The sequence below is a fragment of the Garra rufa genome, chromosome 3 (genome assembly GCF_049309525.1).
Source record: "Garra rufa chromosome 3, GarRuf1.0, whole genome shotgun sequence".
Lineage (NCBI taxonomy): Eukaryota > Metazoa > Chordata > Actinopteri > Cypriniformes > Cyprinidae > Garra > Garra rufa.
Window position 1 is genome coordinate 59960246 of NC_133363.1, and position 17680 is coordinate 59977925.

The following is a 17680-nucleotide window of genomic DNA, read 5'->3' on the forward strand; positions in this document are numbered from 1 at the left end:
AACCGATATATATATGTCTGGTGTAAAAAATGTAAATTAATGACAACATTAAGAATGACGAGGGGTTTTTAAAAGCTTTTAAATTACCTTATCGTCAAATCAGTTTCGAAAATGGCTAATACTAATAACCATAAAAACTGCTTAATATTAACACTAATAATCGAGCAGGCTGATAATCGGTCAATCCCTACCTTGAAGATTCTCAAAATCCTATAAACTAATAAAAAACAAGCCTGGATTTAAAAGCATCTTCCAGTTTTAAAAGTGGTCGACCGATATGGGTTTTTCATATATCAGAATAACAAGGGCTCTGACAAAAGCTTTCTTTAAAATTATTTTATCTGCAAATCGGTTTTAAAAATGACCAAAATAGATAACCATAAAAATACTTAATATAATAATAATACTGATAATTGGACAAGCAGATAATCGGTTAACCCCAAAACCAATAAAAAAACAACAGAAACCTGGATTTAACAGTATCTTTCAGCATTAAAACCTAAAAGCTCACACACGCATGTTTCCACATGCTCTACTTTTCATAAGAGAGATTTTCCACACATCTTTCATTAAAAAAGTCATCATTGTTTTCGCTGTTGTTCTTGTTTAAAACTCAAGACAATGAGTGCAGAATGACTATCAAGTCACAATGCAAACCTACTGTATTCCAAGGGAAAAAAAATTACTAAAATCAGAAAAACCTAAAGCAGAGACGTTAATCTAATGTTCTCAAAATGCCCAAAAACTGATTTAAAAAAAACAACAAACAATGAACAGTATCTTCCAGTCTTAAAATTCAAAAAAGCTCAAACAAGCAGGTTTCCAGATGCTCTACTTAATCTTTTATAAAAGTTCCTTTATTTTCTCCATTTGTCTTGTTTAAAACTCAAGACAATGACTGTAGAATGACCATCAAGTCACATTGCAAACCTAAAAATGTAACAAGATCCGACAAACCAACAGACCAAAGTAAAGAGGTGTTAATATACTAATGAATTATGATATGAAACAAATCGCTTTTGAAAATGACAAATGCCGATAACCATAATAATGCTTAATATCTGCACTGATAATCAGTCAAACCCTACCTTAAAGCTTCTCAAAATGTATAAAAACCAATAAAAAACTAACAGAAAAACCTGGATTTAATGGTATCTTCCAGCCTTAAAACCCAAAAGCTTTTTATTGGACTGCCTTTTACAAAAAACTTATGTCCTTATTATTTTCTCCACTGGTCTTGTTTAAAACTCAAGACAATGAGTGCAGAATGAGTATCAAGTCACATTGCAAACCTACTGCATTCCCAGGATCAGAAAAACCAATAGACCAAAGCAGAGACAATAATCTAAACTTCTCAAAATGTCATAAAAAACTATTAAAACAGTACCTTCCAGTCCTAAAACTCAAAAAAGCACAAACAAGCAGGTTTCCACAAGCTCTACTTTTCATTAGAGACACTTTCCAAACATCTTTCATAAAGGTCCTCCTTAAAACTCAAGACAATGCCTGCAGAATGAGTACCAAGTCACACTGTAAACCTACTGTATTCCCAGAAGAAGAAAGAATTTAATAAGATCAGAAAAACCAACAGACCAAAGCAAAGAGACGTTACTAATGACGTTTCTCGAAATGCCTAAAAACAATAAAAAAATAGTAGAAAAACTGGAAATTTACTGTACCGTCCAGTCTTAAAACTCAAAAAAGGCAAAGTTTCACATGCTCTACTTTTCATTAGAGCCACTTTCCAAACATCTTTCATAAAAGTCTTGTATGTTTTCTCCATTCGTCTTGTTTAAAACCCAAACTCCACTGGCTAAGTCTCAACCGCTGGCATTGCATTTCACCCAAGGTCAAGAAAAGCCGCACGCTTACCTCTGCTTCCTGTCAGCGGTTCAGCGCAGCGCTCAGGTAAATGTCTAATCTCACGCCGCTCGCTGCTGACGCTGGGAAAGTGCGTAACATGACAGCACCGCTGCGCTAGAGGCCCAGGGGAAAGCTCTTTGTTTGAAATACTTTACGGTCACACCCAGCTTTAGTGGCAATTGACTTGTTTCCTCCCCTCCCTCCTCACCTCCTCCTTACCTTCCAGAGGTGAATAGGCATTCGGCGGGCTCGCTCATGCACGCACGCGAAAACTGCGCCCTAAGGACTTACCTCATTTGCATTGTGCAACTGATAGAGCTGCGATGTGAGGGCTAGATCAGCGGTTCACTCGGCCTGATAAGACAAAGGACAGGCAATGACTCAGTGCCACAGGGTGTGTTTGGGGCAGAATGTCGTCTGTACTCACTCACATTAATTACCTGGAATTCAGGAGACACCTTTAGTTATTTATAGCAGTTGATCTCTAGTGTTACTTCAGGACACAGATTTTACATTTAACATCAAGCGGTGAGCAGATGCAATGCAAGAATTGGTGCATAAAAAGTCAACAAAGCATCATGAATATAAAACTACTCATGCATTATCACAAACCGCACTGATCCAATGATATAATTAATTATTAACCTGACACAATGGAGAAATAGCCAATTCTGGTTTTTAAATGTCTTTTGACCTTCAATCATTTTAACTATTACACATTGTGATCGACACAAACCATGTTCATTCGTGCTGCAAGTAAACTTCTCTTTTTCACTTCCTTTATCTAATTTGGATGACTTCTAAATAGTTAAAATAAATATATATACTTTTTTAGCTATGATCATATACAGTGCCTTGCGAAATTATTCATACCCCTTCATTTTTTTCACATGTTGTTATGTTGCTGCCTTATGTTAAACTACTTTAAATTACTTTTTTCCCCACATCTACACTCCCTACTCCATAATGGCAAAGCAAAAAAATAAGTTTTTAACATTTGTGCAAATTTATTAAAAATAAAAAAACTGAAAAGATCCCGTTGCATAAGTATTCATACCCTTTTCTGGGACACTCGAAATTCATATTGCTTCTAGATGTTACTACACTTCGAGTGGAGTTAAACTGTGGCAAATTCATTTGAATGAGTCTGATTTAGAAAGGCACACACCTCTCAGAAAAGGTCTAACAGCTGAAAATGCATATCAGAGCAAAGACCAAGTCCTGAGGTCAAGATAACTGCCTGTAGAGCTCAGTGACAGACTTGCATTAAGGCAATGATCTAGGGAAGAGTTCAGAAAAAAAATCTGCTGCATTGAAGGTTCACAGAAGCATGTAGCCTCCATTATCCATAATGAAAGACGATTGGAACAACTAGGACTCTAGAAAATGTCTGCCAGCCCCCATCCAAGCTGACAGAGCTTGAGAGGTGAAAAGGTGAGGCAAAGAATGACAGATATTTGCCAAATGCCCTACCCTAAACGGCCACCGGCACAAGGCCATGGGAACCAGATGAGTCCTCCCCAATTTGACTTTGTTGCAATATGGAACTCTTGCATTATTATTGACATTTTATTTTATTATTTTAATACTGTAAGGTTGCTTTGACACAACTTGTATTGTAAAAAGCGCTGTATAAATAATCTTGACTTGACTTGACTTAAAAATGCAGATGTGCAAAGCTTGTCACATCATACCCAAAAAGACTTGAGGCTGAAAAGGTGCTTCAACTATGTACTGAGTTAATGGTATGAATACATATGCAATGTACTTATTTCAGTGTTTTATTTGTAAGAAATTTGCAAATATGGTTGTTGCTTTGTCATTATTATGGTGTATGGAGTGTAAATTGATGTGGGAAAAAACTATTTTAAAGCAGTTTAACATAATGCTGCAACAAAACGTGAAAAAAATGAAGGGGTATGAATACTTTTGCAAGGCACTGCAGTTGTTGCATTAAATTATTAGTATTTAGGTGCACAGCGCTGAAACCTATTTGTTAGAATTGTCACAGATCAGCGATCTCCGTGTAAAACTGATCGTGCAGACCAAACCGTAAGTCATAGAGACTTGAAAATGGAGGGATGGTAGTACTCACACCGCCGACAACGTCACCAAGTCTCATCCCAATTGGCCTGATGGGGGCACTAAAGTTATCAAAAGTACGAAATCGCTCATAACTCCTAAACCGCCAGTCACAGGCTCAAGTGTCTTATGTCGTTGGAATCCTTGGCTCACGTCGGACAAAACATTTTTTTTGGCTAAATTTTCAGGTATTTTGGATTTTTAGCAAAACCTACTTTTGGAAAGTAGTAGTTTTTGCGCTGAGTGGAACCAAACCAGTGCAGAAAGATTCTCTGGAGAGCGAATATCAATAATTAACAAAAAAAAAAAAAAAAAGTTGAACTTTCGACTCATCGTCGCAAAGTGACGCCAAAGCGTTCGAAAGGGGCAGTGTCACTTTTAGTAAAATGCCTATAACTTCTGAACGCAATGAAATATCATCGCGAAACGTCAAACACTTATGTAAGAGCTTAATCTGAGGTCGCAGAGGGGGGGATGGTTATACCTACGTAACCATTTGTCTATCAACCTATCAACATGAATATTGCTGTGCACGGTCTTGGTGTCTATAAGGACATTTGCGCATCTCAAAAAAAACATGGCTGAAATTGGCAGATGAAGTTTGAGCACCTATTAGACATGGTTAATAGAGGCCGGTCAGAACAAAACCCAGTGGGCCTGTTTGACTCACGACCCCAAAGGTCTGTAAGAAATCGGCCACTGGGAGGGAGGAATTCGCATTTTTCAAGGGCGTAAACTGTTGTGCATTGCACACATACACACAAATACTTGTAATGTATGACAGAACTCCTCATTTTGGACAACTTTGCCTCTAAAACCACTGCTGCCAATCCAACTGCTGAGATGATTGAGAAGATGTTAAAAAAAAATCTACTTTTGCGAACTAGTCCAAGGTTTTTCACTCAACCTGAAAAAAAAAAAACAAAAAAAAAACACTGCAGTACAATTCTCTGGACTCTAGGTCAAGAATTATTTTAAAAAAGTTTAAATTTAGCCTTTGGGAAGCTATAACAGGATTGTTTAGAAAAGGGGCCTGTCTAAATTCACCTAAAATCCTATAAAGCCTAAAGGACAACTCAAAACTTTACTAATGTGACGGGTGATTCTAAACAAGCATGCAAAGTTTTAAGGAGATCGGACCACAGATGGCGCTATAACAATCATACCCATTAAAAAACAGAATATTTCTATGGTAAATCACTTAGATTTGCCAAAAATGCTTTTTTAAAATCATTAAAATAGGTGGTTACAGGCTTGCTAAATAATTTTTTCTTTTTTCATATGTGCTTAAATGCCTTAAAGTGCTTAAACCCTGTTAATCGCTGCTTGCAGCTATATTTTGTATTTTTTTCCCTGCTTTGTTTGTGGTCTGTGAGATTTTTAATGTTTTTAAAAGAAGGTTTTTGAAAGGCTGCATTTATGTATTAAAAAATACAATGAAAACAGTAAAATTGTGAAATATAATTACAATAAAAAAAAGCATTTTCTATTTGAATATATTGTTAAATGTAATTTATTTCTGTGATGCAAAGCTGAATTTTCACCATCATTTCTCCAGGCTTCAGTGTCACATGATCCTTCGGACATCATTCTAATGTGCTGATTTGCTCATCAAGAAACATTTCTGATCATTATAAATATTGAAAACAATTGTGCCGTTTTATATTTTTCTGGAGACCAAGATTTGAGGAATCATTCATGTCCATAGCACAATTTAATCATGTTTATTTATATTGAGGAGCTAGACCGAAACGGAAGGTTTTGTCCTCTGGGATTCTTGATTAGTTGAATTAATTAAATGTTTTCCAGTAACATTTAATGTGAAGAGAGTGTAATTATCGAACAAGCCTAATCATGACATTAATATTTGAGCAACAGCTGTGTGATCTACTGTACTGATGCCTTCTCTTTCTGAAAAGCTGTTGGCCACAGGAACGTTTGTTGATTCTGAATATTTGCATATAAACTGATGGAAATTAACTTGCACTCATTAGCTGGTGATGTAATTTAAATGCTAATGAGGATGGTGTTGAGCCTAAGCCCCCTTCCCATTCAGTGGAATAAACCTACGGTTTATATACAACATATACAGCGATCACACTTACAGTTTTTTCCTTTTGAGCAAAAATAAATGAATTAAAAAGACCTGAGGGATCCGAGTCAACTATATTTAAAAAATAAATAAAATGTAAATAAAATAAAAAATACAATAAACAAATAAAAATATAGTTTCCTTCAATGACTGTATGATTTTGAAATCCATCTTTTCACACTTAGGACAACTGAGGGGAATGCAGCTATTTCAGAAGGTTCAAATGCTCACTGATGCTCCAGAAGGAAACACAATGCATTAAGAGCCAGGGGGTGAAAACCTTTGAACAGAATGGAGATGTGTACAATGTTTCTTATTTTGCCTAAATATCATACTTTTTCATTTAGTACTGCCCTTTAGAAGCTACAGAAGATACTTACGTTTCCCAGAAGACAAATTAAGTTAATTTTACTCTGATCTACAAATTCAAACTCTTAATGTATTGTTTGCTTCTAAAGCTTCAGTGAGCATTTGAATTTTCCGTAATAGTTGCATATAAGTCCCTCAGTTGTCTTCAGTTTGAAAAGGTTGATCTTAAAATCATACAGTCATTGTCGGAAAGAGTTTAAATACACAAAAATGCTGGAAAACCAAAGAATTTGTGGGACCTGAAGGATTTTTCTGAAGAACAGCGGGCAACTGTTCAGGAAAAAAAAGGGACTCATGAACAACTATCACTGAACAAAAAAAAAAAACACTGTACATCATTCAGATAATTACACAGTATTAAGAATCAAGGGGATGTAAACTTGGACCAGGTAATTTTTATAAATTCAATGTATTATTTTCTCTTGTGGACTATATGTAAACATCTTTCATGTGAAATATCTTATTCAGGTCAATACTAAAAAAAAAAAAACATGCATTTTGTATGGTCCCTCTTATTTTGGTAAACATTTTGCAGATTCTGAAAGGGAGGTGTAAACTTTTGACCTCAACTGTGTATTTACATATACATGAAATTATTTAAAATGTTATGGAATGTTGCAATAAATAAAAGTCATATTAAATGCATGCATAAAAATCAGTGAGGCATGACGTTATTTTACATTAAAAAAATTATTGTTTTTTTGATCAGATAAATGAATGTCCCCTTTTTTTACATGAAAAAAAGGCTTGAAATTAAATTTTCCATTTTACATGAAAAAAATGAATTCATTTAATGCTTAATTTTTGAACACGCCATGTCATATTTCATAATTTCATTGTATTTTTATCTATCAAATCCAACACTGCATGTTGTATTTGATCATTTGATCTTTTTTATATTTAATACGTTCCTCTATAACAGTGATTCTCAACTCCAAGCCTCGAGGCCCACTGCTCTGCACATTTTGTGTGTCTCCTTCATTTAACACACCTGATTCAGATCATCAGCTCATTAGGACAAAGATCCATGAACTGAACTGAGTGTGTCAGATTCAGAAACATACAAAATGTGCAGAGCAGTGGGCCTCGAGGACTGGAGTTGAGAACCACTGCTCTATAACATTAATTTTGATGCAAAAGTTATTTGTTCGTTTGGTGACGTGACAGTGATGTTCATTCACTACATTCATTGAGCAGGTCATAACAGATTGATATTTTTGATCAGTTTTATTTAATCCTTATTCATTAGTTTTAAAGTCAAAGCTAACTAACCATGTTTCTCTGGTGTTCGATGCTGTTTAACAGTTTTAATAGTGAGGTAGGGTTGTATGGGAAGAGACCTCTGTCATGTAGTCTGGTTACAGCAGTCCTCAAATCCATAAGACACACAAACACTTTACCCAACAGAGAATCAGATGCATGTTCACTCCGAATTTGTTCCAGCTCCATCACAGATGTCCTACTACAGTCTACCTTAGTGTTCCTATCAGAAACATGCTCCTCCTCTGATTCGTCTGAGCTCCCGTAATCAACCAGTCGTGGGACATTGTTACCTGTTGATGATTCAGTGCAGGGAACAACACATAGTGTTTCTAAAGAAGCTTGAACAGAGGGATTGGTTCCTCCTCCAGCACCATCACAATCTTCAATATGACGGCAAGACCTACAGAAGGCTATCCGGTCCTCACGAAGAAGCTTCAAATAGCGAACGCAGTATTCCAGGAAACACGTCTCGGAGGAGATGAGGAAGTCAAGAAGCACGCTGTGGTCGAAGGAAAGGGAGCGGAGCAGGAGTATGAAATGACAGTGAGGGTTACAACCCCAGACACAAACCTTGGATACCGAGGAGCTCAACCTGTGAAGAAAAGGAAGGAATATTTGTCATGAACTTAGTTTTATTTATTAGGGAAGACATATTCAATAGTAACTAGTAACTAAGAGTTTCCCCTCAATAAACTCCCAATGTGCTGCTTATTAATAGTTAGGAAGGTAGTAGTTAAGTTTAGGTATATATTTTGAAATGTACTTTTTTGTAAACTGTTTAGAAAAATTAATACTTCTATTTAACAGGGATGCATTTGATTGATCAAAAGTCACAGTAAATACATTTATAAATACACAATAAATACATTTAAATGGTAAAAAAAAATATATGTGACCCTGGACCACAAAACCAGTCATAAGGTTAAATTTGACAAAACTGAGATATATACATCAGATGAAAGCTCAATAAATAAGCTTTCTATTGATGTATGGTTTATTATGATAGGACAATATTTGGCTGAGATACATCTATTTGAAATCAGAAATCTGAGGATGCAAAAAAAATCAAAAAGACTGAGAAAATCACCTTTAAAGTTGTCCAAATTAGGTGCTTTACAATGCATATTACTAATCAAAAATTACATTTTGATATGTTTACACTAGGAATTTTACAAAACATCTTCATGGAACATGAACTTTACTTAATTTCTTAATGATTTTTGGCATAAAAGAAAAAACAAAAATTTTGACCCATGCAATGTATTTTTGGCTAGGGTCCAGGGTCACATATACATATATCATATCAAATAAATACGGTTCTTTACAACTTTCTATTCATCAATGAATCCTAAAGAAAAATGTATCATGGTTTCCACCAAAATATAAAACAGTACAATGTTTTCAACATCCATTATAATCAGAAATGTTTCTTAAGAGGCAAAACATCAAGGATCAAGTAATGCTGAAATGCTGAAAATGCAGCTTTGCATCACAGAAATTACATATTAACATATATTCAAATAAAAAAACTGTTATTTCAAATTGTAATATTTCACAATTTTACAGTTTTCACTGTATTTTTCATCAAATAAATGCAGCCTTGGTGAGCAGAAGAGACTTCTTATTCTTATTTTAATACACTTGACATATTATCAGGTAACATTTGAGCCTATTTTGAGTAAATATTGTAAACTACTGTAAATGTAAACTTAATTTCAGCAATGTCGTGTACACTGCGGTTCAAAAGTTTGGGATAAGTACGATTTGTAATGTTAAAAAAAATAAAATAAAAATACTCTCTTTTGCTCATCAAAGTTACATTTATTTGATGAAAAATACAGAAAAATAAATAATATTATGAAATATTATTGCAATTTAAAATAACATTTTTCTATTTCAATATACTTTAAAATATAATTTATTTCTGTGATGCAAAGCTGAATTTTCAGCATCATTACTCTACATTGTCACACAATCCTTCAGAAATTATTAATGTTGGAACGGTTGTGCTGCTTAATATTTTTTCGTAACCTGTGATTATTTTTTTCAGGATTCTTTGAATAAAAAGTTAAAAAGAACAGCATTTATTCAAAATAGAAATCTTTACTATCACTTTTTACTAAATTTAACATGCTTGCTGCATAAAAGTATTAATTTCTTTCAAACAAAAATAGAAAAAAAAAGCCTGACCCCAAACTTTGAACAGTAGTGTAGATTTCTATTTCAAGTCAATGCTGTTCTTTTTAAAGTTTATTCATCAAAAATCCTGAAAAAAGTATCAGTTTGCATCACAGGAATAAATTCTATTTTAAAGTATATTAAAATAGAAAACACCTAATTCAAATTGCAATAATATTTCACAATATTACAGTTTTTTTTTCTGTATTTTAATCAAATAAATGCAGCCTTGATGAACAAAAAAGTAGTCACTGATCCCAAACTTTTGAACAGCACTGGCCACAGAAATACCCAAATCAATCGGACAAAATACAGATATTGGTACAGTTCCATATAACAGGATGTATAAAACTGATTCCAAACCTTTTCTGATATAAATACAGGCCAATCAAAGTCTTGGCTGATTCCATCATGTCGTCATCCTGTTCAGCAAATACTACAGACACCCAGGAGCAGCTGTGAGCGTCTGGAGACACCAGAGACCCATGATGCTGGAGGAACGACATGAGCTCTGTTAAATACCCACAGATGTCAATGTCACTCTGAGATCCTGAAAAACACAGGAAAGACGTTTGTTATGAAGGGATACGTCGCCCTCTGCTGTTGAACATCATTAAATGGCATCTTTCATTATTTATGAGAAGTGGTGAAGCACTAGAAAGTTCAATTTATGATTTCAACATGTCCTATACCAAAACAAAAGCTGCATCTGAAATCTGAAAAATAAGGTGAATCATAAAAAATGCCTGTTATTGTTTATTTAGTACTGAGCTGTTTAAGATATTTCACATAAAATATGTTTACATATAGTCCACAAGACAAAATAATAATTGAATTGATAAAAAAAATGACCCTGTTCAAAAGTTTACATACACTTGATTCTTAATACTGTGTTGTTACCTGGGTTTTGGTTGTTTGTTTGTTCAGTGATAGTTGTTCATGAGTCCCTTGTTTGTCCTGAACAGTTAAACTGTCCCCTTTTCTTCAGAAAAATCTTTGGTTTTTCAGCATTTTTGTGTATTTGAACCCTTTCCGACAATGACTGTATGATTTTAACATCCATCTTTTCACACTGAGGACAACTGAGGGACTCATATGCAACTATTACAGAAGGTTCAAACACTCACTGATGCTCCAGAAGGAAAAAAAATGCATTAAGAGCCGAGGGTGAAAACAGTTTTTGAAGATCAGGGTGAAGATTTTTGAAATTTTACTTACTTTGTCTTCTGGGAAACATGTAATGGGAATCTTCTGTAGCCTCTGGAAAAAAAAATGCTTTTCTTAATTAGATTTTTTGTCTTGTTTCCAGCCAAAATATCTAAAATTGTATAAATCAAGAAGGATTTTCTAGACAAGTAAAAATTATTGTCTTGTTTTCAGAAAAAAGTCAAAATTAAGTGAGTTTTTGCTTGAAACAAGGTAAATAATCTGCCAATGGGGTAAGCAAAAAATCTAGTTTTCTGCTTGAAATAAGATTATTTTGCTTGCTCACATACTCACATAATTTTGACTTCTTTTTTCGAAAAGAAGACAATATTTTTTAATACTTTTTAAAATACTTTTTAATACTTGTCTAGAAAATCCTTCTTGATTTAAGAAATTTTAGATATTTTGGCTGGAAACAAGGCAAAAACTCAAAGTAAGAAAAGCAGTGCAAATGAAAAAATATGATATTTAGGCAAAATAGGAAAAATGTACACATATTTTTCTGGATTTTTCTGAAAAACAGTAGGCAGTTTAACTGTTCAGGACAAACAAGGGACTCATGAACAACTATCACGAAACAAAAAACAGCTGTGGATCATTCAGGTAACAACACAGTATTAAGAATCAAGTGTATGTAAACTTTTGAACAGGGTCATTTTTATAAATTCAACTATTATTCTCTCTTGTGGACTATATGTAAACGTCTTTTATGTGAAATATTAAGTCAGTACTAAACAAAAAATAACATGCATTTTGTATGATCCCTTTTATTTTAGCAAAATAATGAACATTTTACAGATTCTGAAAGGGGGATGTACATTTTTGACCTCAACTGCATGTCTGAAAACAGTAGGCAAAAAGTCCCTGGTAGTATTAGTATTGGTATGATACTGTGAAAACTACTGAACTTTAGAATGAAAGTTACCTTTGCATCGTGGGGACTGAATGTTTATTTCTAGTGACTTCAGCAAAATCAGGCTCACAGCTCTCAGAATCACATCATCCTTCTGCGTCCCGCCGAGACTCGCCTCACAGTTCCCACCAAAGAAACTAGCTTGTGCTTTCACAGGGACTTCCATCAGCCAGCCTGCAGTGACTTCCTTTAACACACCATCTGCCATGATCAGCATGTCCTCTGTCAGGCTGTGATCTTCACTCTGAACTTCAGCTGAAGCCCAGTCTTCCCCGGCTCTCCGCAGAAGACTTTTCTTCAGAAGAAGCAGCGCTCGTTTCTTCACGAAATACTCCATGTCAGCTCTAATGACGTGAAGCAGCGCTCGTGACTCAACGAATATGAGTCTCTGAACTGAAGAACACACTCCGTATCTGAGCCGGGCAGAGCTGAGGACCTCAAGGAGGTCAAAGAATGCACACATGGTTTTAGAAAAATTCACTGGTTCTCTTTTGTAAGGGTCCGGTGTGTCTGGAGTCAGCAGGTTTGTGTACAAGAAAGCAATGGACGAATCCAATCCAGACAGAAGCTTTGTCAAAACATCTATGGGAAGACAAACAGGCAAATAAAACAGATCATGTCCTTTAAAAAAAGAAGGCAAAGTTTGGTTGTTTTAGTCTAATGTAAATCCACACCTGTTTAATATTTATGGTAACAATTTAAACTCATCCCAGTTTTGCATTTTTTATTTTTTTTTATATTGCTTCAAAAAATACAGTGTATGCATATTATTATTTATTTTTTTCCAAGCACATTTTACCAATTCCAAACCACATCAAAAACTACTATTAATTTTGTATTTAATCATTTATAATTGATATACAATTGTTCATGAAGGCTGGAGGTGAAAAACTGGTGTGCATAATTATTAAGGTAATTTTTTTTACAGATAAAATGGGAAAGAAATAGAGATTTACCTCAGACTGAAAAGTCAAAAATTATTAAATGCACATGAGAAGGACGTAATACTAATGCAGTACTAGAATTTGCAACGTTAAGGCATGACCATTGGACAGCGAAATGCTCATTGGGTCAGAAAAAACAGGTGGAAAAGAAAAGACACATGTTAACTGCAAAAGAATTAAGAATTAAGAATTAAGGAGAAGAATTCAGTGTGAGACCATCAGAAACCATTTTGTCTCCAGTGCCATAATTTTTTCATTTTTTTACTTGCAACCTACCTGGAGTCTCCAGAAGTGCAATGTGTCAGGTTCTCAGAGTCTTTGCTTGGGTTAAAAAAAATCTAAAAAATGACCTTCATGTAGTAAGAATAACATGCTGAAGTGTTGTGAAAAACATGAAGACATTTTTATAGGCATTAAAGACTGATAAGTTGAGAGTGACTCTTGAAGAACCAGCATCACATCCTCTTGTAGCACTTTTTTCAAGAATTTATCTTCCAGAATCTGGCGGTAAGTTTTGGGAGTTTATTTTACGTCGATCTCAGCAAGACTAAAAATTATAACCAGAAAAAATATAACCGGAATATCAACGTGCCTAATAATTATGCACACACTGTACATTGTAATTACTGTTTTACATATTCATTCAATTATCCCAAATTTCTCTTAAGGGTCCTGCCTCTCTCTCCACTTCAGATAAAACCTTCACTGTGTCTCATTTCAGAGGCTGCATATGTCATCAAGGATGTCTTATTTAATAAAAGTAAGCATAATAAAATTGTCTGTTACACCTTGTAAGGTGCAAAATACTGTAATCTTTTTTTATTTTGCAATTTATTTTTCTTAAATGAGAATGCCCCGATGACATATTCAGCCTCCAGAATGAGACGCAGCCCTTGTATAAGATTCTACCTAATTCAACTATAGAAAAGTTACATAAGCATAATAAAGCAACAGAGTCTGAATCATCTGTCTATGTGTGAAACTCTTTAAAGTACCTCTCTGATTCGGGCCTGTGTCTCCTTTCAGCACTCCTTTAATTACAGCGGTCAGTGACCACAGACAGGAGTCCAGTTCACTTCTAGACGCTGATTTCTCAAACACTTCAGCATATGCGTATGTCCACATCCAGCTGCTGCCTCCCTAAAATCAACATTTACAGCACTTAGTCAACCCAGAATGCTTGAAAAAGACAAATCAGACAAGAAAAACTGAGAAAAAATCAAAACCTTACAATACTGAGATGGATTACTATATGATTTGTATGTCTAAATGCCTGTAAAATGTATAATAGCACATGTTGGAAGTTAATGTACGGCACCAATACTTACAGTGTTGCGAATGTCATTGATGGCATAAACAGACATGCACTTTGCCGATAAATGGGTCACCAGTTGGTCTTGAGATCTGGTGAGGGAGACCTGCATCAAGAAAACATATATTACATAAAGTAAATTAACTGTTAGCATTTTTGCACTGTGGCATATTCATTATTTCATTTGAATGTTTTTTGTGCAATTTCCATTATTTTCAGTGTGGAGTTTTTTTTTTTTATGAAATAAAAATATTTGAAAAAATTATTATTATTGAATATAATATTTATAGTTAAAATAATTAAATGTATGTGTCTATATATTAACTTTCATATAAATATTTTAAAAATAATTATATACAGTTGAAGTCAAAAGTTTACAATTATTTTACCAAAATAAGAGGGATCATACAAAATGCATGTTATTGTTTATTTAGTACTGACCTAAATAAGATATTTCACATAAAAGTTGTTTACATATAGTACACAAGAGAAAATAATAGTGTTCAAAAGTTTACATCCCCTTGATTCTTAATACTGTGATTTTACCTGAAAGATCCACAGCTGTGTTTTTGTAGGTTTGGTTTTGTTTAGTGACAGTTGCTCATGAGTCCCTTGTTTGTATTGAACAGTTAAACTGCCCGCTGTTCTTCAGAAAAATCCTTCAGGTACCACAAATTCTGTTTGTTTTTTGTTTGTTTTTTTAGCATTTTTATGTATGTGAACCCTTTCCAACAATGACTGTATGATTTTGAGATCCATCTTTTCACACTGAGAACAACTGAGGGACTCATATGCAACTATTACTGAAGGTTCAAACACTCGCTGATGCTCCACAAGGAAAAACCATGCATTAAGAGCCGATGCATAATTAAATTTCACTTAATTTGTCTTCTGGGAAACATGTAAGTATCTTCCGCAGCTTCTGAAGGGCAATACTAAATAAAAAATATGATATTTAAGCAAAATAAGACAAATGCACACATCTTCATTCTGTTCAAAAGTTTAAAAAAATTGTTTTTCCTTCTGGAGCATCAATGAGTGTTTGAACCTTCTGCAATATAAGGAATTTTGTGAAATAAATGTGCTTATTTGTTACAGAAATAATATCACAATCTTTTAGCCTGTTCTAAAAATAGGCTTATATTGATATTAACATACCAGTATTGACATCAGATTCATTTCTCCAAACAGCCTCCTTGTCACATCTTCATAGAATACCGTTGCATCTTGTTGCAGACTCTGTGCCGTCAGTCTGCTAATGATGCTTTCAGTAAGTGTGAGACACAAGCACATGAGGTCTGTGTGTGTGACAGACGGCACAGGAGTGTTTGCTGTTTGACTAACACATGATGAGATTCTGCTGGCCAGATCTTCACTGCTCAGGCTGGGAGCAGATCCTGCACGTAACAGTCTGAAAATGCCTTGGAAATCCAATCCTGAGGCATCCATGATGGAACACTGTGAAAATAAAGGTTCAAAAGAATGATAACCAGTTAATCTAGCTTGAAAGTTGTTTAAACGAAAAAAAAAAAAACTGCAGATATGGGACTGTGATATATTCAGGCAGAGAGTGTTTCTGAATGGCTACAAAAGTCTAATTTCTAGGGCTGTTGCAATTATAAATGGTATACCTGTTATTCACAGTTTTGATTTTGACAAATGTGACCCTGGACCACAAAAACAGTCTTAGCACTGGTAGCACGGGTATATTTGTAGCAATGACCGATATTACTTCTGTCAAAAATCATTAGGATATTAAGTAAAGATCATGTTCCATGAAGATATTTTGTCAATTTCATACCGTAAATATATCAAAACGTAATTTTTGATTAGTAATATGCATTGCTTAGAACTTTATTTGGACAACTTTAAAGGCGATTTTCTCAATATTGTACCCACAGATTCCAGATTTTTAAATAGTTGTATCTCGGCCAAATATTGTCCTGTCCTAACAAACTATACATCAATGGAAAAAAAAATGTACCCTTACGACTGGTCCAGGGTCACAAATGTAGTTAGACTGAAATGTATATTGAAATCCTTCCTGAATGAGTAAAAATATTAAATAAGCAGCAGTTTGTTATTATGGTTATATTAAAAATGATTAAAAATAAAAACATGAATGAATCAATTCGAAATGCAAAGCTTTGTACTTTTAAGTTTAAATTAAATTGTCTGGAAAATATTATCAGTTCCTTGTGTAATTAATTACTAGCATTAAAGTACAAATTACTATAAAGTACAAATTTTGCAAAGTATTTATTTATGTACACTACCAGTCAATTTTTTTTTTTATATTTTTTAAAGAAGCCTCTTCTGCTCACCAAGCCTGTATATATTTAATCCTAAGTACAGCAAAAACAGTAAAATTGTAAAATATTTTAACTATTTTAAATAACTGATTTCTATTTGAATATATTTTAAAAGGTAATTTATTCCTGTGATCAAAGCTGAATTTTCAGCATCGTTACTCCAGTCTTCAGTGTCACACGATCCTTCAGAAATCATTCTAATATACTGATTTGCTCCTCAAGAAACATTTATTATGAATGATTATGTTGAAAACAGCTGAGTAGAATTATTTCAGGTTTCTTTTATAAATAGAACGTTCAGAAGAACAGCATTTATCTGAAATAAACATCTTTTGTAACATTATAAATGCCTTAATCATCACTTTTGATCAATTTAAAGCATCCTTGCTAAATAAAAGCATTCATTTTTATATATAATTTATAAATAAACTCCAAGGTTTGGAATGGTATAATGTATAATGACACACAAGCTTTTTATTTCAGATAAATGCTGATCGTTTGTTGTTTCTATCCATCAAAGAATCCTGAAAAAATATTTTAAATTGTTTTAAATACTGATAATAATAAATAATTAATTAAAAAACGGCAAATTAGCATATAAGAATGATTTCTGAAGGATCATGTGACACTGAAGATTAGAGTAACGATGCTGAAAATTCAGCTTTGATCACAGAAATAAATTACATTTTTAAATACATTCAAATAGAAAGCAGTTATATTAAATAGTAAAAATATTTCAGAATTTTTACTGTACTTTGGATCAAATAAATGCAGGCTTGGTGAGCAAAAGAAACTTCTTTAAAAAAAAAAAAAAAACATTTTGAATGGTAGCGTACACAAACACACACACTCACAATTACCGAAAATAAAGTACTTATTAAGGACATTTGTGTACATTTGCTGACAGCATCTTCATTGCTTACATGATCTATGATGCATTTCCAATTTTCTCGATATCCTTCATAATTTCCCCGAGAAGCCACTGCATCAATCTCTACGATTCACATCGCTGACGACAAGTTCATAAATAAGAGCTTTTAGGACTACTCATTTCAAATCCCGGTGGATTATTTCTTCAAATATGACACAAAATCCTCTTCTCTAAAAGGAACAACCTCCTCCATAAACCACATGTAGTCCTGTTTG

At 33.9% G+C, this 17680-nt stretch overlaps 2 protein-coding genes across 2 annotated transcripts in view; both read right to left on the reverse strand.

Moving 5' to 3' along the window:
- The window catches only part of cers3a (ceramide synthase 3a), a 96523-nt gene extending 94499 nt beyond the window's left edge, over positions 1 to 2024 (reverse strand). The window contains exon 1 of the mRNA XM_073836450.1: positions 1873 to 2024. The gene's annotated coding sequence lies outside the window, so the exon portion shown is untranslated. The remainder of the gene's footprint in view (positions 1 to 1872) is intronic.
- A 5612-nt stretch (positions 2025 to 7636) lies between these two features.
- lins1 (lines homolog 1) lies at positions 7637 to 17591 on the reverse strand. Its single transcript, XM_073835566.1, has 7 exons — positions 17458 to 17591; positions 15381 to 15680; positions 14239 to 14328; positions 13906 to 14050; positions 11979 to 12548; positions 10211 to 10397; positions 7637 to 8261 (listed from the first exon to the last, which is right to left on the reverse strand). The coding sequence occupies exons 2-7, from the start codon at positions 15669 to 15671 to the stop codon at positions 7670 to 7672; spliced, it is 1875 nt and encodes a 624-aa protein (XP_073691667.1). The 5' UTR covers positions 15672 to 15680; positions 17458 to 17591; the 3' UTR covers positions 7637 to 7669.
- Between the last annotated feature and the right edge of the window lie 89 nt (positions 17592 to 17680).